The sequence below is a fragment of the Homarus americanus genome, unplaced genomic scaffold (assembly GCF_018991925.1).
Source record: "Homarus americanus isolate GMGI-L3 unplaced genomic scaffold, GMGI_Hamer_2.0 scaffold19318, whole genome shotgun sequence".
Taxonomy (NCBI): Eukaryota; Metazoa; Arthropoda; class Malacostraca; order Decapoda; family Nephropidae; genus Homarus; species Homarus americanus.
The window spans coordinates 5,183,428-5,204,237 of NW_024732238.1; the positions used below are offsets into that span (position 1 = coordinate 5,183,428).

The 20,810-nt window shown below is 40.5% G+C and overlaps 1 protein-coding gene across 2 annotated transcripts; it reads left to right on the top strand.

Moving 5' to 3' along the window:
* Nucleotides 1-477: 477 nt before the first annotated feature.
* On the top strand, nt 478-15,201 carry LOC121868368 (putative RNA polymerase II subunit B1 CTD phosphatase RPAP2). 2 transcript variants are annotated; one of them, XM_042368900.1, is made up of 12 exons: nt 478-613; nt 1,282-1,473; nt 3,687-3,767; nt 4,584-4,698; nt 6,070-6,231; nt 6,410-6,575; nt 7,892-8,196; nt 9,185-9,308; nt 10,362-10,546; nt 10,787-11,070; nt 12,391-12,540; nt 14,053-15,201. In XM_042368900.1, the coding sequence occupies exons 3-12, from the start codon at nt 3,694-3,696 to the stop codon at nt 14,465-14,467; spliced, it is 1,980 nt and encodes a 659-aa protein (XP_042224834.1). In that variant the 5' UTR covers nt 478-613; nt 1,282-1,473; nt 3,687-3,693; the 3' UTR covers nt 14,468-15,201. The 2 variants fall into 2 exon arrangements, with proteins under 2 accessions (XP_042224834.1, XP_042224835.1); XM_042368901.1 differs by lacking the exon at nt 1,282-1,473 and having other exon boundaries at nt 512-613.
* The last annotated feature ends 5,609 nt before the right edge of the window (nt 15,202-20,810 follow it).

A 20,810-nucleotide genomic window follows, 5' to 3' on the forward strand; every position in this document is an offset into this window, starting at 1 on the left:
GGATCCCGCTTCCTCTATCAAGGAATAAACAATTGAAATTGAAATTGAAATACAAACTGTTTTGATATTACATTGTGAAATAAGCGTACAGTACAGTAAAGGCTTTGACAGTAAAGGATTTGACTAAAAAAAAAATTAATAGTTATCTATCTTTATTTCGGCTGTTATTCCTAGTGCGCTGATAAGTGATGAAATGATAAATACAATGAAGTTAGTTTAGTTTAACAAATTTATTGGCAGAGCTTGTAGTACAGTTTGCCTATTCTGAGTAATTCAGTCAGGTCTTGACACTGAGGGTGGTATCACTTATCACTGTCACGCAGGACAGAGGTTCACACACAAAGAAATACATCATATTCATTAACAACTATAAATGTATATAGGTCAGGTTCATATGGATAATGTCACTGTTCACTGCCATGCAGGACAGAGGTTCGTACACAAAGAATGCATCATATTCGTTGACACTATATATAGGTCAGATTCATGTGGGTAATGCCACTGTTCACTGCCACGCAGGACAGAGGGAAGGTTCACGACTCAAATCCGGAAGAATACGCTGTTGGTTACACGAACCATCACTCTGGAGGTCGTCAAGATAAAGTTACACCAGGTAAGGTAATCAAGCGAGTTGTTGGTCATATATGTAAGCAGATTTACTGTGAATTTTCGTGTTGAATGTTGCATACAAGGTGATCAGAGTTTTTAAAATTTATTAATAATGCAGGGAGGCTATTTATTATTCAAATCTGTCAAGCTGTGGAGATCTTGTCACAGCACATTATAATATGTTTTCAGTGTAAATCTATGACAACGGTTTACCGGTTTACATACTGGCACAAACAGTTCCAGTAAATTGTACATTGTGTGATTTATAAGACGTATGATGAATCTACCCAACTATACTGTATGATGTATAAAAAAAAGTAATGTCCACTGGTATTGTTTTAGTTTTGGTCATCTGGGGAATCTTAGGAATTTAGGTTAGGGTAAAGGTGTTTTGATGTTTTTAAGCATATTAAAAGAAACGACAACTTTCTGTTATAATTTTAACTGATATTATGGCATTAAAATTAAGTCTCGAAATACATTTTTGACGCCACAAATCATTTTCTTACCTTTGAAGAGTCCGGCAGTACAATTTTCCTGCCTCCGCTATTGTTTATTTGGTTATCCTGTATAAATTCTGTACCATTAATCCTGATCCTTTAAATAAAATAAATACGCATTTTTATTAAATTTACATAACTCTAATACGCAATCCTATGATTATGTCCACAGACGCTGTACAATTACTCGGTGTCGTTTCAAGTTGTCTGTCTTTAAAGGGACTTGGTTCACTAAAACAGGAGTAAGTGTTGCTGATGATATGTGTTTATCTCGCTGAATCCCTCTTCAAAAGACGTTTCCTAAATGATGGTTTTCACGAATTCCTCCTCGCCATAGCTGATGAATATAAACCTCAATATTAAGGTGAGTTGCTTAAGATTTCCATTTCTGTGTTTAATATGATGTTATTAGCATTACAGTATATTAAAAAATACATGAAATTTTTTGGCATAGAACCTAATAGAACCTCACCTAGCAAACCCTGGGTATGTTAGGTTAAGTAATAAACCCTGGGTATGTTAAGTCAGGTTGTATTAGGTTCTATGCATTGTCGTTTTGAATTTTGTGTTTAGTATCATGATATTAGTGTGTAGAATTTTTTTTAACCAGTTTGGACAATTCCATTTGGTGGTAGCCATTGTCTACACCTTTACCTAGGTTAGATATAGTTATTGGGTTCTGTGACTAGATTAGGTGAGGTAAGATCAAATAATTTAAAACATGTCAAAAACCGTTTGAAAAATATGGAGATGACCGAAACTAAAATTTTACCTTTAAATCGTACTTACAAAACATTGTTTAAAATCCCACGATATCATAGGCTAAGTCCTTATATACAGTACATCTAAAATCACCTAATTTAATACAAAAGAAAAAACAGAATGACAAAATACAGTCAAGAAAAGTAGAAAATTAGTCATCGGGTAAATAAAATACCTGAATTGTAAATTTCAAGTTTAATCACGTTCGTATTGGTGGGTGGTCGTAAGTCGGGAACCTCCCATACTGTACTAATTATGAATTGAAGAAAGCTCGTTAAATGTTACTTTTAGTCCTATAATCTTCTAGCAACTCAAAAATATATTTTGTCTATGTATTTTGCTGTGTTTTGAATGAATTTGACCTTCAAAACTGTTGTAAATAATTTTTTTCAAGCTATGACCCCCTTCCATCCCCAACAATAATGGGGGACCCCCATGGGAACCGGGGGTTTTGGGTGAGGAGAAACTCAAAAACTAGTGATTTGTGCCAGTTTTGAAGGGCAAATTCATTCAAAACACATAGGAAAAACATTTTTCATCACTAAAATATGCATCCTAACCTAACCTAACCTAGTTGACAACAGGTCACACTGCCTAACCTTGTCTGGTCACTAAGATATGCACCCTAACCTAACCTAACCACTTTCGGTAAATGTTACTTTTAGTCCTATAATCTTCTAGCGACTCAAAAATATTTTTTCCGACAGCGGGTCACCCGATAATGGCGATATGTCGAGGTTAATTTCCTAACCAAAACTTTCGAGCGCCAGATCTTCTTTATTATGCATTTGCGACGGAAATATCATTGAAGAAAATTGTCTTAGAATTTTCTGTAGATTTCACCTATGTTGCCAGATTTACCGTAAAGAATTATAGGACTAAAGTTTACAAATACCGAAAGCTTCTCATTTACATCAAGAAAATTTGTTGTTTATATGCTGGAATTACAGTTTTTATATTTTTACATACAGTACTGTATCATATTCTTTGGTAATAATTTACTATAGTTGAGCTTCCTAATCAGTAACTTAAGGAAATTATTCCTAAGAATATAAATATTTTCTTACCTTTATGGAAGAACCCCTAAAATGGGCTGGAGAAGGAATAAGTTTTCCGTAAGGTATTATTATCGTTTCGATCATCTTTGGAGTTTAGGTTAGGTTAGATATAGTTCCTGGGTTCTGTGGCTAGGTTAGGTTACGTAAGATCAAAATCATTCAAAACATGTCAAAAACCGTCGGAAAACATAGGGATGGCCGAAAGATAATTTTATCTTTTGTAATTCTATTTTTAGAAATTTCTGTCCTAAACTTATTCACAGCCATGTGCTATGACTTACCAATCACTGTTGCATTATGTGATTTATTAGACAATGAATAAACCTATTCTAACCTAAGTTAGGTATGTTAGAAAGCTGTGTAGTTTAGGTTGGTTCATTTTATTACTGACAAATCATATACTGTACCCTGTACTGTAATGTAGCAGCATAGCTGGTGTGTTTTGGGAAGCATCTCAGACATAAAACGATGGATACGTTGTGTAGCACGTGGCTGTAGAATAGTGTTCGGGTTGGTAAAGATTATAAAAATTATGTGTGTGTGTATCAGATTTATTTTATTATAGTCAAGAGGAGATTTTCAATGTTAATCTTTTCTAAACACACCCAAAGGTAAGACACTGATAATTTTCAATTTGGTCATATAAGAAATCTCAGGTACACTGTAGTTTCTTTTGTTGCACTGTATGCTTATTACCAATTAAATATTTTTTTTTATTTGCGTATAATTTTAGTTTATACTATACCTGTTGTTTCAGATCAGATATGTCAAGCCAATATAGACAAAGGAAAACTCAAAATGACAGTGTCAGACATGAGACTACAAAATCATCCAGGAGGTAAGGGCTGTGCAGTACTGTACTGTATTGTGATATCTCCGTTAGTCAGAACAATTGGTTCGGAGCACTTCCGGGAATGAGAGATTTCCGGGTAACGAGACAACTCTCTCAAAGCTGGAAAAATATCCCCCTTCCCCGGAATTTTCCGGGTAACGGAAAAATGTTCTCAGAAGTTCCAGAAATTGCTCATTACATCATCTCTCGAACCCAGAAAAATATCCCCCATCCCCGGAACTTTCCGGGTATCGGAAATTTTTTTCTGAATTTTCCGGAAAATGTGCCCCCTCGGGTATCGGAGAGTTCCGGGTTTGAGGGATTCCGGCTAACGGAGATATTACTACTTATAACCCAGTCACTTATTATATGACCCACTCCATCAGTAGATTGGTCAGACTATAAGAATTAATTAACCTTTTTACTTCTTTTTATCATGTGAATGAATAATTCTTATGGTGATATCTATTTGTTTCCCACACTTTATTTATTAATTTATTTATTAAGGATGGTTTGAGACTTCAGGTGTGACTCAAGTGATTATCTGTCACTAAAATGTACATCTATATGACTTGTAAAACAGTAGTAATGTTTATTTCTTCGTCACCCATGCTAACCCAGGTTGACCTAATTTTGGTTCATAGTACAGTACTAATATAGCTGCAGAGTTTATGAAATAAAAGTTTTTTCCAGTTTTTTCTCATCCAAAGTCAAGTTTCTAATTCCTGTAGCTTTCTGATATCAGAATATTTGGTCTTCAGAACAACCATGCATAAAACCAATCATACGATGCTAATTTTAATAATGTTGGTTTGTGTACAGGAATGAGAACCTCAAAGTCACAAGTGAAGTAGCCAAGATAGCCAAGACTCAAGCACAGAAAATATTTCTAAATTTGATAGAAAATACTATCACACCCCAGGCTTTTATTGACCAGGTAAGTTAAACTCACTTTCTGGGAAGTTCTGAATTATAAGATATTAAAGTTCTTAATAATGGTGTGGACCTTAACCATTAAATGTCAGACAAGCTTAGTGGAAGTTAGCTTCAGGGACAGCAGCCATCATCAGTGGAAGTTACATATTCCTTGTGTTCCATTTTTGCACAGATAAGGGAGGAGTAGAGAATCGTTAGCTGTTGTTTAATGGTTAATGTACAGTACTGTATTGAGAATGTTATGTGTTCTATCAGCAGTTACTAATATTACTCACAAATAGCAGCAGCAGTAGTACAGTGGTCCCTTGGTTAATGAGCACAATCCGTTCTAGAAGGTTGCTCGTTAACCGAAACCATTGTTTCAATGGGTTTTGGGGTAATTGGTTCCAGCTTACCGAAAATTGCCTAAATTCAACAAAAAAGGTAGAAAAGTACACTTACTTTGAGGTGTGTATGTAGAAGGCTCCTGGATGATGATGATGATGGGAATTAGAATGGGGGTGGAGGAGAAGAGAAGGCATTGGGGTGGAAGAGAAGTCACCCCATGGCGCCATTTCACCCATAAAATTTTAGTTCTCTTGGTGTAATTCATGATTATGTTCTTTAAATCAACACTGCACTGCATTATATATTGTCAATATGTAAAATAAATTTCAAAATGACCTATAATTTGCTTGCAAACACAGAAAAAAGCATTTAGTTGAAAAGAGTCTCAAGCAAGATGCTACCTCCACTGAAAAAACACAAAGACTGATGCCTGTATGGTGTGTTGGCAGGCTGGATGGTATGTTCAATAATTGTTAAAATTACTAAAAAATTTAATACTAAACTTTTAAAATTATTGAATAGTATAAACTTCTTGATATTTACTAAAATGGTAAGGAATTTAAACCCTAGAACCGATTACTGTACTGGCGGACTAATACTATAGCTGGTTGACCGCCAAATGCAAGCGAAAACATGTTCAGGTCAGCTCGTAAGAAACTCGTTAATCGAGGGCTTGCTCGTTAACCGAAGTTAAGAATCTTATGGAAGGTAACTCGTGAACCGAAATCTCGTTAACCGAGGGACCACTGTATGGCTAATTAATTGCAAATCTGATTTTTTTTTTTTTTTTGGACATGTACACCAATTATGTCTCTGGCTCTCACTTGTTATGTTTTTCATAAATGACAGAAAAATTAAGGTAAATACAACTGAAGAGGTTGCCATTTCATGATAAAACAGAGAGTGAAAATACTGTTAGTCATTTCAAGCCAGCCAACATGACTGCTCCCTAAACCTTACTGATGGCTTACCAATCACGACATGTACTGTATCCCTCGTGTAGACATAAGGTAAGATGTCCATAACATAATTTGTTTCTCTACAGGTTCGATATATTGACTCAGCTGTCTATGATGATGTCGTCACTGAGCGAGCCGTAATTGGATTGTGCGGGTATCCACTATGTTCCAAGTCCTTTACAGACACATTTGGTGACAGGGTTTACATTATCCGTAACAACAAGGTTTATGACGTCACTGAGAGAAGGGTAAGATTTTTTTTCTCCCATATATATAGATTAATGTTATAAGCAAGAGTTTAATTTGTGAACACTGTACTTTTTTATTGTTGTTTACTTATATCACTTTTAAATTCATATGATGAAGGCCTTGAAAATATATGTGGATTTAGAAATTCTTAATTATAATAATAAACTATAATTTCAGAATTACTGTAGTAATGTATGTTTTGAGGCATCCAAGATCGTGCGTAAACAGCTGGCAACAGATCCATTATATCTGCGCTACAGTGAAAATACAGTTATTAAAGATGTAAAAATCCCTGTCAGCGAACATCTTGAAGGTCTCTTTGGAAAATTGGTTGATGTTACAGGTATTTATAGAGAACTTGTTTGTATTTACACCTAGCATATCTAAAGCTTATGCCCCACCATTACTTTTGCAGTGCTGTATTATTGGGAGATTTTCTTCTCATTGTGTAAGCTGGAGATTCGGTTGGATACAGTACACTCAACATGGAATAAGATAGAGTATTTGTTGTAATGAGAGAAATACTTATCTAGAAGGTACAGTAAGAATTTATGGCAGTAGGATTGCAAAGTGAGGAGAGTTGGTAGCGTAACTTGAGGGTGTAGAGATAATATTATATACATTAACACAGGCTCAATACAAGTGTAGTATATAAAACACCAATGTGTGTTACAGCTTTATTTTACTAGTTCAACTGGGGGGTTTATGGGGGGATTTGTACACAATATATTGTAGATTATGGTGTCCTCCTACTACTTAACAAGTGGGCGCTTCCACTATGTCAATCGTGGGGGGTTCAGGATCACTGCACTACTACACAGCCAGCACTTACATTGACACGATGTATAGATGTCACACCGTTGGTGGACTGGGCTGAGACATCGTTGTACTTATTGTTGGTCTTCTTCAATGCAGCTGGTGGAATGACATGCTGACTTCACAGGGGGTGACGGATGCAATTATGACTCTCCTTTTCTTTCCCCGTTCGCCCTCTTTTATTTGAGGTTTCAGGTCACTTGCCAGATGGTGTCTTCTAATTATTATTAATCAGGGTGTGTTTGGACAGGTGTGTTTGGTCAGGTGTTGATGTACTGGTCGGGATACATGTGCCTGTTGGTAGCGCATCCCTCATAGTTACCAATATGTATAACTGTAGGCCGGTTATTGATGCAACCCCTCCTTATTGCCGGCTGGGGGCAGAGTTTATTGTAATAACAGGGTCATGTCACCTGTTCTCTCATCACACAATGGTGAGAACTCCTTTTCCCTTCGTGACACTTGTTGGGTCAAGTCTTTATCTCATTTAATTACTGTAGGGTGGGTCAACTTAAATGTATGTATACCTACTCCACTAGTTTACTGCTATATGTTTGTTATTCTACTGGATTGGACGATTTGGTCTGATAGACAATCATTATAGTAGATTTCTTCCTGTGTTGAATGTTGTTTTGTTTGTTTTTCAGCCTTCATCTATCGTGAAATAAACTCCTATGTCAATTTTCCTGTATTTAATCTCATCGTACTTCTCAGTTAACCATCCATTGCTGTATTAACAAAAACTTCTTCACTAATGTATTTACAAGTTAACTTAAATATCTCAGAAGTACTGTATCTGTTATTAGTACTCTGATAACATTAGCCTTTGTTAACTTATTGCAGGAGGAATATTGAACTTTGAGGAAGAGATAGGGAAGAAGAAGAAAAAACCCTTTACGTCTGTTGATGAGATTGCTCTAGAAACATTGGTCTTGTGTTCAGAAAATGAAGTGAAAAAAGATGACAGCAAGGAAGAGGAAAGTGCCACAAATGAAAAGGATATTAATGTACAGGAAGACCCTCAAGACACAAAGAAAAGAATCCCAGAGACAGCTGATTCTCATTCTGGAAGTGAGTGTGAGAGGAAAGTTGATAGAAAAGAAAAAGTAGGGAAAGAAAGTGAAGACCCTCTTGCTTCTGTTTATGTTGTAAGTAACTCTCTCTAACAATTGGTTACTTTATCTTGCGGGGAGGCTCTTGTTAAACTTGTTGAGACCTTACTGAGCAAAGGTTTCTTTGTTGCCTTTCCCATTTAATTATTCCTGTATATTATGAGGGAGACTCGAGGAATAATATTTTTGCCTTTTTGGTACAGGTATTTATGCATTAGGTAGAAGTGTCAGACCTGATCGCAGTCATTCTTTCCATGCGCTCAATATTTGTGCCATGTACCGGTACTTCAACAGAAATATAGGGTAGTAGACTACAGCTCAAAAAAATATGTCTCAGAGCATTTGTGAAATATGAGCTCACAAACTTAAAACATTGAACAAGAAATCTTGAAAGTTATTTTAACATGGCAGCAGCTTGATTGAGATACATTCCAGAATATTCTTACCTTATTTTTATCTAATATCTTGCCAATAACAGATGCTAATTTTGCCTCTTGAATGATTCGTGTTGACTCTACAGCCAGAACACTGGAAGTAGAGGGGCAGCTCTGAGGGGATTTTTATTTAAATTTTTCATCAAGAGTAATATCATCCCCTTTCCTTCTTAATACCACCAGAAGTAGCAGCATTTATTTATGGTACTTTCACATTTTCCTGATAGTATTGCAGCGTATAAAATGAAATATTCAGTTACAATACATATAATACCTTGCACTGTGCACCATAAACACTCTTTGTCAAGGGATGAACATGTTGGTCCATTTAAGTTAATTTTTCTGGGCTTACACTGTGAAATAAAGGAGTATGAAGAAATATGGGAGTAATTTAGGGTGCTTCAAAATAACAAAAGTAGAGTATCGTATTGAGCAGTGAAATAAAGAGGGTCTCCTGTATCATGCGGTGTTTCTGCCACACTTTCATGAATCATGATATTGTGGAATTTATTGGTCTGCGGTATTAATGGTAGATATTATAAGGTCGAGTACTGTGGTGTATTCATTAGTCTTCGTTCATATTCATTCAGGTGGAACAAGCTCTGAGAGAATGGATGTGCTTCGACTCTTTACGTGTGGTTTTAGGAGACAATTACGTACGTGGAATGTTGGAACACATTGGCCGCACTTGGGATGATTTTGACACAACTTCTGGTTTGTAGTAATTTTGTTCTTTGTTAATTTTTTAAGGCAATATTTGATATGCTGTGTTTTGTATCAGGAATATGCAGCAGAGTTTTATGCAAGGGTCAGCTTGATATAATTACAGAAATATATAGGATATTGGTAGCTAGATATTATAATCCTCACTTCATAATATAAATCAAATACAGTACTTCTTAATATTTTATTGAAAGTTTGTGTACAAATTAATCCAGTTGGGTAGCATATATAACTACAGTATATTACATCGTTGTATTTTTGTTTAATATACAGTATAGATACAGTGCTCTACATTCACAGCCCCTTATGACTATGCTTGAGTCTCAGGATCAGCTGCAGTTTATTCAGATTTATCTTTTAAAGTACTGTGCTATACTTTTCTCATCCTATCAGCAGCCAGAGAGAGGCCTTTCACAATGAAGTATTTTATGATGTCAGTTCATAGATTTCGACTTTAGGTTCTGTTATACGGAAATTCGAATTGTTATATTTGTGAACATTCAGAATTCCTTACTTATTTCATATGAGTATTAACAGTTTCTTGTATCTGTATATTAGTTTTCATTTTCTTTGGGACAGTAGGCCCGGATAATTCGCGGATTTTTATTTCGCAGTCCTCTATTATTCGCACGGAGCAGACTTGAGGGAAGACTCAAAATTTTTTATATACCTTTGTTTCTGATTAATTGTGAGGGTATTTTCCCATTATTATTTATTTGTTTGTATGTGTTCTGTGTGTTGTGTGTCTACACACACACACCCACACTTATACAATACAGGTAAAAGAAATAATTGTTCCAAGGGCAAACATATAAAGGGAATATACATTTCTTTGCACACAAGTAAAAATGTACCCACCCCATGTTCACGAAATGTTATTCGCGGATTTGGCGATTCGCGGCCATTTTTAGAACCTAACCCCCGCAAATTTGGAGGGCCTCCTGTAATGAATTGATTTTTAAAGCATTCTTCAGAATTTTTAAAATATGATGCATGGACAGTAAAGAAAGATTTTGTAATTAATCTACCTATCCACATTTTCAGGTCTGAGATTAGGAATAGAAGCCAAAGCAAAATATATTGCTATTTGCCGCAAGCTTGACCATGAAGAGAAGGAGGACAGTGCTGAGTTGCAAAGCACTGATCTTGAAAATCCACAATTACGACCTAACTTACCTCTTCCTGATTATCAACAACTGCAGAAGGATGCAAAGAAGCAGCAATTAAAGGTACTGACCTGTGTTAAGGGTTTTTCATGTTGTAATATATACTTTATAGAGGACTTCTTGGTGTGTTTATCAGTACCACATAAGAACAAACAACATGAGCCGACTCTGTGGTACAACATATATTCCTTAATGTTAACTATTAAATTTTACTGTGCTGTTTCTGAACACTGAATACAGCAAAACATTACAAATGAAATACATGAAGCCCTAACACTTGTAAATTTACTAATTTTTATATAGGTTGTGTCATTTCTTGGAGGGAGTGAACAGTATGAGGAATCCGTGTCTAGCCAAAGTGAGACAAGAGGCTCACTGGATAGTATACTGGAAGAAGGGGGATCTGGTGTAAGAGGCTTAAGTGAGGGAGGAAACACTCAAAGGCCAGTACAAAGAAAGTCTAAGAAGGCGAACTCCAAGAAAAACAATGAAGAGGTGGACATAGAAGGTTCAACACTCCCCTTTATTGATAATTACTCTCAAGTTTCATGGCGTCAACACATTGTAGAAGAAAAAACTAGTAAATTGTAAGTATTAAATCATTTTTATTATTAACGTCAATATTTCCTAAAGAGTGCAATTAAAAGTTCACAAAACAATATCTTTGTATGTGTGCATGACAGGCAAGGGGACGAAGCCAAGCCTCCGGCATTGAAGCCAAAGCTGTTGGAATGTCACTAAGCTGAAGCCAGACATTAAAAAAGTCAGGAAGCTGGGCCAAGACTTCATGAAACCTTAACGCCATTATTTAAATAATATACTGTATTACCTTATGTTAGTGTGAATATGTATGGTATAAAGTTGCAAGCAAGTCATTGAGATAAGTTGACTTTATTTTAATCTGATAGTTCTTGGGGGTAAATTTTTACTTGCCTTATATGCTTAAGAAAGTTAATTATATGAACAATTTATCTTACTAAATTTATTTTATACACAATATGTACATAAAAATCCTGTAAAACATAAAAATAGTAATTTACAGTCACGTGTCACAGAGAAAAGCATTGTGATGAATCATAAGATTTTCTCTACTGATGTTTAGGTCAGGTCCTTGTGAGAAAAGACCAGCAGGGATAATTTGTGATGTCAGTATGGATCTCTGTTCATGTAAGGTCAGGTAAAGGTCACATGGTCAACTCACATTTGGCCTGACTTTACCTAAAGTTTACCCTCCCCGGCACTATCCGGGGCGGAGATTCTGACTTGATTGACCTGCAACAATACGTTCTCCTGTCAGCACTAGTCGCTAACATGCTGGTCAGTAATTTCGGCGCTGACACAACAACCCAAGTCACTTGTCAAGTTAGGTCAAAATTGCACTGCCTTGGCTCTGCCACTATATAATTGGACGTAGTTATTTAATATGATCTACATATAATTACTGGCTTATAATATGATTAGTGTGTATGTTTAAAGATGAAAATCTGAAGCCAGGCCTGTGGGTTTGAAGCCAAAGCCCTTAGAAAGTTTCAAAGCTGAAGGCAAGTTAAAAAAGCATGGCTTCCAGAAGCTGAAGCTGGCTTCAGCCCCATGCTTGGTGCAGGAAATTTTTGGTTCTCTTTTGTACATATTTACCAAGAAATTTTATATGAAGAGAAAGTAGGAGGAGGTTCAGAGGAAGACCAAAAATGGCAACTAAAGAGTGATGGAAAAAGTACCCTTGTGTTTGCAAAGATTTGGTGTTTTTTGTTTTGCTAAATAATTTAAATACATTACCATATCTTAAATTTGAGAATGAATAGAAATTTTTTCTTGCACAAGTTTATTATGGTTGTAACGAGAATTTATTCTGATACTTTAAAACAAAATCATCATATATTTTCTAAAATGTCTATTTACATTGTTAGCCGACAACAAATCTTAGAGGTGACTGATCTAGATGGTAGAGAAGTACGACGCCTACTGAAGACTCTGGTCGCAACCTTTGATTTATCTCCCCACAACATCACCTTTAAGCCTAGACAGTGGCGACTTGTCACTGTCATCCTGCTGAAAATGTAAGTATTAATTAATGGTTGAAGGTAAAACGAGTAGTACATGGTAATCATATGTTATTAAATCTCACTGTAAATACTCTACTCCTCAACATGGTGATTAGAGATCCACACTTTAAAAAACTTAATTTGGTTATTTGGCATGCAATTTAATGATGTAGTTATTTCACCCACTAATTGCTTATCTTCTCAGGTGTTTGATGCTCTTATTTCACAATGCTGAGACAATATTTTTTTACAAAATGGTCAGGTTAAATTTTTGGGTACAAAACTCCTTCAATATGACAAAACTTTATTTTTTACATATAATTAATACATGCAAGATGTATAGGTTGACTGTATAAGACATATAGAAGGGTTTACAGTAACTTGAGCATAGAACTTTTTTAAGAGAAAATATTGATGGATAAAACTCCTCCATTTCAACACTCACTGATATTCTCTTTACTTGAATATAAGTGAGGCTACCCACAACATACACACAGATACAGTAGCACTGTAAAGCTGGAATGAGGAATATGAAAATATCTTAAAAGGTACAGAGGGGTCTGGATATATTGCGACTTTATATATAAAAAAATTATCGAAATTTTCGTATATATAGTTATAATTTATTTTATTTTGCGAGGGAAATCGGGCACGAAATATTTCAAATGTACTGCCATGGCAAACAAATGCATTATTTGCTCACCAGAGGCGCCACTGTGGCTGCTCACTTGCTCATTCATGCTCGCCCGCTCAGTCTTTCTGAGTGAGTGAAAAAAAAGCAGCCGACTCTGCTGCAGATTACAACTTCTAAGGTGAGTGTAAATGGGTTGCTAGTGACATGAAAAGTGAAGTGAAGATAATGGTAAGGTTAATGGAAATGATTTAATACTGTAACAAATATTTTGGGTTTGTTCATTTATAATTGGTAAGTGAGGGTGGCAGTGTGTCGTCTGTTGTTCTCGGGATGGCGCGTTAGCTGCCGAGTCTGGTGCAGATTCCAATTTCTAAAGCAAGTGTAAATGGGTTCTAGTGACGTGAAAAGTGAAGTGAAGATAATGAAAAGATTTAATACTGTAACTAATATTTTTGGTGTTCGTTTATGTAGGTGTGAGATTGTCAAGTGAGGGTGTCAGTATGGCGTCTGCTGCCGAGCCTGGTGTTCTCAGGGTGATGCGTCAGCTGCCGAGTCTGGTGTTCCTTGATATTGATATTGAAATAGCTTGTTGTTCCTGAGTCTAGTGTTCATTGGTGCTTTAGTTAGTAAGAAAATGAACTTGTTAAGTCAAGTTTAGTCACTTTTTTGGGCCTCCAGATCCTAACCCTATTTTCCCCATTGATTACATGTAATTATATATTGCGATTTAGTATATAACGAACATCGTTGGACCCTATCTCGCGATATATCCCGACCCTACTCTATTACTTTTAATATTCTTAGAGCCATCATGACATTGAATTATAGCTAAGGTTATATTGAGTACAGTACCATAAGTCTTACTTGCCTAACAAAATTTTTTTTTTTAACAGGTTAACAGTGAGGTATCCAGTCATCATGGAAGCTTTGAAGGGAGAACAGGCTGCAAATATTCAGAAGACCGTCCTCTCGGGTTTTGACCTTGATTTTGAATATTGTGATCGTGTTCTATCTTACTTAACAGAAATATATTACATTATTAGTAAAAATTTCAAGAGTAAAGAGGGTGATCAGATTCAACAAAATAATGATGAAAGTGAGAAAGTTCATGAAACAAAGAGAGAGTGCAATATTGACACAAGGGTTCATGACAGTGACACACACTTAGAGAATATTAAAAGTGTATCAAACCAAAGTACATTATTTTATGACACTAGACAAGAGTCCCAAACACATGTTCTTGAAAATGAATTAGAAAACTTTAGCTTTAAGGAACAGAAACCTACAGACCCTGCTGAATTAGACTGAACGTACTAACTCGCCAATTTCCTTGTTTTATTATTGACATACAGTATGTATGTCAAAAAATTATTCATGAAAAGTCTTTCCTTGCCAACCACAGGGGTTAAGTTCCTGTAAAACCGGGTGGTTGGCAAAACCATGGTTGAAAAGGGCTTGGCCCTGTGGGAAATAGGGGCTACGTTATGAGACCCTCCAGAGAGACATGTCCGGAGTCCTGTAATGTTAACTTTAAAGTAAAAGAAACATATTCAATACTTTATAAAATTAGTTTTATTTTCTTGTATTGCTGTACACTGATAAAATTAATACTTAAAGTTGTAGACTTAAAAACTGAATAATGAAAGCATAAAAAGAGCAAAAAGGGGATGCTGCCTACCCCAAGCAACGGTGCCCCCTACCACGTACTCCCTGACCTCTCCACATGCTGCCACTTTTCTCGACCTCTTTACTACAGCAAAAGTTTCGTCGCTAGATTTACTCTTTTATGCCATTTTTCAGGGCAAATCATTAATTAAAACTGCGGGTTTTACAAAAAAGAAAAGAAAAATAAGTAAATAAATTGACAGTGTACTAACTGGGACCTTACGATACAATGGTCACTGAGAAAGTCGAGGCAGGCTGGAGAAAAAGGATAAGTGGATACTTAAAACTGTTGGAAAAATTGCTGATAGGGGGATGATTGTAATTGTCACTGCTGCTATATGAATACAGTACTGTATTATTAAAAAGAGGAAACCTGAGATTATGAGCAGATATTACTGTGACCTGATGTGTTTTGTTCCCCAGTTACTGAAGAAGTTGGTACAGCATCTACAGTAGATGTTAAAACTCATGGTCATCTTGAGAGTTTTGTAAGTCATCCTCAGGACACTCACTAGTCCTCTTGCCTGAAAAATTAGGGATTTAAAAATTTCAAACTTATTTTATTGATGAAAACAACATGCACAAGTAAAGCAGTTGTAACAATGTGTGTGTGTGCACGTGCTGAAAACATTGATATCAACATTATTTATTCTACTGGGGGATGCAAGTGCCAACTGTGGGAACATTTTCTGCTGTTTTGTATATCAATTAGTTGACTAGTCTTTGGGTTTTCCTGAAAAACCATTTTGCCAGTAAATGGCTTGAATCCTGAGTTAATTTAAATATAAATATTATAATCGCCCAGTAAGTAGATTAACCTGCCACATCAACTCAATACAGTTTATGTTGGTCAAACCTGTCAAATACAAATACAGAGCAAAGAAGGGGGGGGGGGCGTCCGGACCCCCCCTTTTCACCAGAAAATAACAATAATTTTTCTTTAATGTAGTATTGCACTCGGGCATTTTTGTATAGTAAACAATATTTACTATTGACTTCAGAATATCTTCTAATATCAAGTGTGCATGGCTTCAAAATAGCCTCAAAATGCCTATAATATTGGTCAGATTTCAAAAACATTTCTCTGGTGGCCTACAGCCCCCCCCACCCTAAAACCCTCCAGCTGGGTGGACTCATGTGCTCACCATGTTCCCCCACCCACAACTTCTTGGACCCCCCCTTTTATGATATTCCTAGATCTGCCCCTGAAGAGGGAACTGAAGGTTCAATGAAATATCAGGTATGAATACATTTTTTTTAATATAGCACACATATGAGTACATCATCTTAATAGTAACACAACATAAACTGTTTATCATCAGAAGTTGCTCATTAATATTCTTCATGTCCAAAATGAAACATAATAGGTTTACGAGTACTCTTATACAGTACAGGTATGTTGCAGGTCTGGCTCAGAGCAGAAAGCTTGCATGTTTAGGGCGATCAGTTGAGAGTTACTGGTTATCTGTTAACGTCTTGAGACCTGGGTGGATACAGCAAGCCAATTCGTCGTAGTCTATACCCTTGGCTTCTCATTATAATAAGACTAACTCATTGCTTATTTGCTTGGTTACAACAAACAACACTATTCTCACCACTCTCCTATACTAGCCGCTGCTTAGCAAAGTGATAAAACATATTTTTTAAACCCCTAACATGAAATACTTTCATTTGTACAATATAAGAAATTTAAGTTTTAAGACTTTACACTAATTTTTATAATTATTCAATTTACTACTAAAAACACAAAGTTACTGTACTCATAGCTACACCGCCAGACACCCCTGTACACTGCCAGACAATCCTGTACATCGCAAGACTTGTACACTACCAGAATCCTGTACACCACCAGATTCTCGTGTATGCAGCTAGACACTCCTGTACACTGCCAGACACTCCTGTACACCGCCAGACCCTCCTGTACACTGTCAGACACTTCTGTACACTGCCAGACACTCCTGTACACCCTCAGACACTCCTGTACACTGTCAGACACTTCTGTACACTGCCAGACACTTCTGTACACCGCCAGACCCTCCTGTACACTGTCAGACACTTCTGTACACTGTCAGACACTTCTGTACACTGCCAGACACTCCTGTACACTGTCAGACACTTCTGTACACTGCCAGACACTCCTGTACACCCTCAGACACTCCTGTACATTGCCAGACACTCCCTCACACTGTCAGACACTCCCGTACACTGTGACCCCATGGACGGCGGCGACCCCATGGTCCCTCTCAGGGGCCCTCCCAGGGACGTCAGTGCCCCCAGGGCCCGTCCTAGGTACAGCTGCGGACCAAGGGACCTTCGCAGGAACGGAGGCGTTCCTTTACATTGTTCATGATGCAATGGTACGGGAAATGCTATGGATGGTATATTTATATAATGTCATATCTCTCATTGTTCTAAATAGCGCAAACACAACTGCCCCCATTGGGCCCTACTGGGACAGTGCCCCTGGTGCCCTCCCATATGCCCTGCCAGGTGCGGCAGGCCCTCTCAGGGGCGTCGGCGACCCCAGGAACTCTTTGAGGGGTGATGGTGCCCTCAGCGGCTCTCCCTAGGGCGGCGGCACCAGTAGGGGCCTTCCATTGGCGGTGCGCCTCCAGGGGCTCTGACAGGGACAGTGGTGCCCCCAGGGGCCTTCCCACGGGCGGTGGCTCTCCAAGGGACCCTCACATTTGCTTTACCATGTGCAACACCCCCAGGGGATCATCCAGGAGTGTCGGCGCTGGTAGGGGCCCTTGACAAGGGCGTCGGTTCCCCCAATGGCGGTGGTGCCTGAGGGGCCCTCCCAGGGGACAGCGGCGCTCCCAAGGGACCTCAGAGCGGCAAGGGCGTCCCAGGTGGCCTTGCCAGGGACGGTGGAGTCCCCAAAGGCCCTGACATGTGCTCTGGCGCCCCCAATGGCTCTTACAGAGTCGATGGCGCCTCCAGCGGCCCTCCCAGGAGCAATGCACCCTCAGGGGAGCTCCCAGTTGTGGTGGCATACCCAGGGGCTCTCCCAGGGGTGACAGCGCCCACAGGGGCCCTCCCAGCGGCAGTGGCGACTCCAGGGGACCTCTCAGGGGTGGTTGTGCCCCGAGGGGCCTACCAAGAGGCAACGACGCCCCCAGGGGCCTACCAAGAGGCAACGACGCCCCCAGGGGATCTTCATACGGGCAGCAGCGCCCCCAGAGGCTCTCCTCAGGGGCAGCGGTGTCCCCAGAGGCTCTACTAGAGGCGCCCCCTCCTAGGAACCCTATAGCTTTTGTGTTGTACATATTGTATATGTCCAGCAATCCCTTCCTCAACTGTGATTGGTGGACTAAAATATAAATACACCAAATAACAGCCAATAGGAGACCAGAACAGTCAATCAGCACAACACCCCAACTTATGTTTTCCTGTTGGATATTTATTCTCCTTTACATTGTTCATGATGCGATGATACTGGAAATGCGATGGGCAGAGTATTTATTCATATCTCCCATAGTTATAAATGTGGAAAAAAAAACTGCTTCCAAGCTCACTACAATGGCAGTGCCCCCTGGGACCATCCCGTTTGCCTTACCATGAGCAACGCCCCAAGGGGATCACCCAGGAGTGTCGGCGCTGGTAAGGGCCCTGCAAGGTCCTTGCCAAAGGCCTTGGTTCCCCCAGTGGCCCTTCCAGGTGGTGGTGTCGTCTCTAGGGGCCTTCCCAATGGCGGTGGTGCCCGAGGGGCCTTCTCAGGGGATAGCGGCGCTCCCAAGGGACCTCAGAGCGGCAAGGGCGTCCCAGGTGGCCCTGCCAGGGACGATGGAGTCCCCAAAGGCCCTGACAGGGGCTCTGGCACCCCCAATGGCACTTACAGAGTCGATGGCGCCTCCAGCGGCCCTCCTAGGGACATCGCGCTCCCAGTTGTGGTGCCATAGCCAGGGGTTCTCCCAGGGGCGACGGCGCCCACAGGGCCCTCCCAACAGCAGTGACGACCCCAGGGGACCTGTCAGGGGTGGTGGCGCCCCCAGGGGCCTATCAAGGGGCAACGACGTCACCAGGGGCTCTTCATACGGGCATTGGCGCCCCCAGGGGTTCTCCTTAGGGGCAGTGGTGCCCCCAGGGGCTCTATTAGAGGCGCCCCTTCCTAGGAACCCTATAGCTTTTGGTTGTGGTGACGTACATATTGCATACGTCCAGCAATTCCTTACTGAACTGTGATTGGAGGACTAAAATACAAATACACCAAATAACAGCCAATAGGAGACCAGAACAGTCAGTCAGCACAACACCCCATCTTATGTTTTCCTGTTGGATATTTATTCTCCTTTACATTGTTCATGATGCGATGATACTGGAAATGCGATGGGCAGAGTATTTATTCATATCTCCCATAGTTATAAATGTGGAAAAACAACTGCCTCCAAGCTCACTACAATGGCAGTGCCCCCTGGGACCATCCAGTTTGCCTTACCATGAGCAACGCCCCCAGGGAATCACCCAGGGGTGTCGGCGCTGGTACGGGCCCTGCAAGGACCTTGCCAAAGGCCTTGGTTCACCCAGTGGCCCTTCCAGGTGGTGATGTCGTCTGTAGGGGCCCTCTCAATGGCGGTGGTGTCCGAGGGGCCTTCCCAGGGGACAGCGGCGCTCCCAAGGGACCTCAGAGCGGCAAGGGCGTCCCAGGTGGCCCTGCCAGGGACGATGGAGTCCCCAAAGGCCCTGACAGGGGCTCTGGCACCCCCAATGGCACTTACAGAGTCGATGGCGCCTCCAGCGGCCCTCCTAGGGATATCGCACCCCCAGCTCCCAGTTGTGGTGCCATAGCCAGGGGTTCTCCCAGGGGCGACGGCGCCCACAGGGCCCTCCCAACAGCAGTGACGACCCCAGGGGACCTGTCAGGGGTGGTGGCGCCCCCAGGGGCCTATCAAGGGGCAACGACGTCACCAGGGGCTCTTCATACGGGCATTGGCGCCCCCAGGGGTTCTCCTTAGGGGCAGTGGTGCCCCCAGGGGCTCTATTAGAGGCGCCCCTTCCTAGGAACCCTATAGCTTTTGGTTGTGGTGACGTACATATTGCATACGTCCAGCAATTCCTTACTGAACTGTGATTGGAGGACTAAAATATAAATACACCAAATAACAGCCAATAGGAGACCAGAACAGTCAGTCAGCACAACACCCCATCTTATGTTTTCCTGTTGGATATTTATTCTCCTTTACATTGTTCATGATGCGATGATACTGGAAATGCGATGGGCAGAGTATTTATTCATATCTCCCATAGTTATAAATGTGGAAAAACAACTGCCTCCAAGCTCACTACAATGGCAGTGCCCCCTGGGACCATCCAGTTTGCCTTACCATGAGCAACGCCCCCAGGGAATCACCCAGGGGTGTCGGCGCTGGTACGGGCCCTGCAAGGACCTTGCCAAAGGCCTTGGTTCACCCAGTGGCCCTTCCAGGTGGTGATGTCGTCTGTAGGGGCCCTCCCAATGGCGGTGGTGTCCGAGGGGCCTTCCCAGGGGACAGCGGCGCTCCCAAGGGACCTCAGAGCGGCAAGGGCGTCCCAGGTGGCCCTGCCAGGGACGATGGAATCCCCAAAGGCCCTGACAGGGGCTCTGGCGCCCCCAATGGCTCTTACAGAGTCGATGGCGCCTCCAGCGGCCCTCCTAGGGGCAACGGACCCCCAGGGGAGATCCCAGTTGTGGTGGCATAGCCAGGGGTTCTCCCAGGGGCGACTGCGCCCGCAGGGTCCCTCCCAACAGCAGTGACGACCCCAGGAGACCTCTCAGGGGTGGTGGTGCCCCCAGGGGCCTATCAAGAGGCAACGACGCCCCCAGGGGCTCTTCAAACGGGCAGCGGCACCCTCAGGGGTTCTCCTTAGGGGCAGCGGTGCCCCCAGGGGCTCTGCTAGAGGCGTCCCCACCTAGGAACCCTATAACTTTTGGTTGTAGTGTTGTCCATATAGCATACGTCCAGCAATTCCTACTCAACTGTGATTGGTGGACTAAAATATAAATACA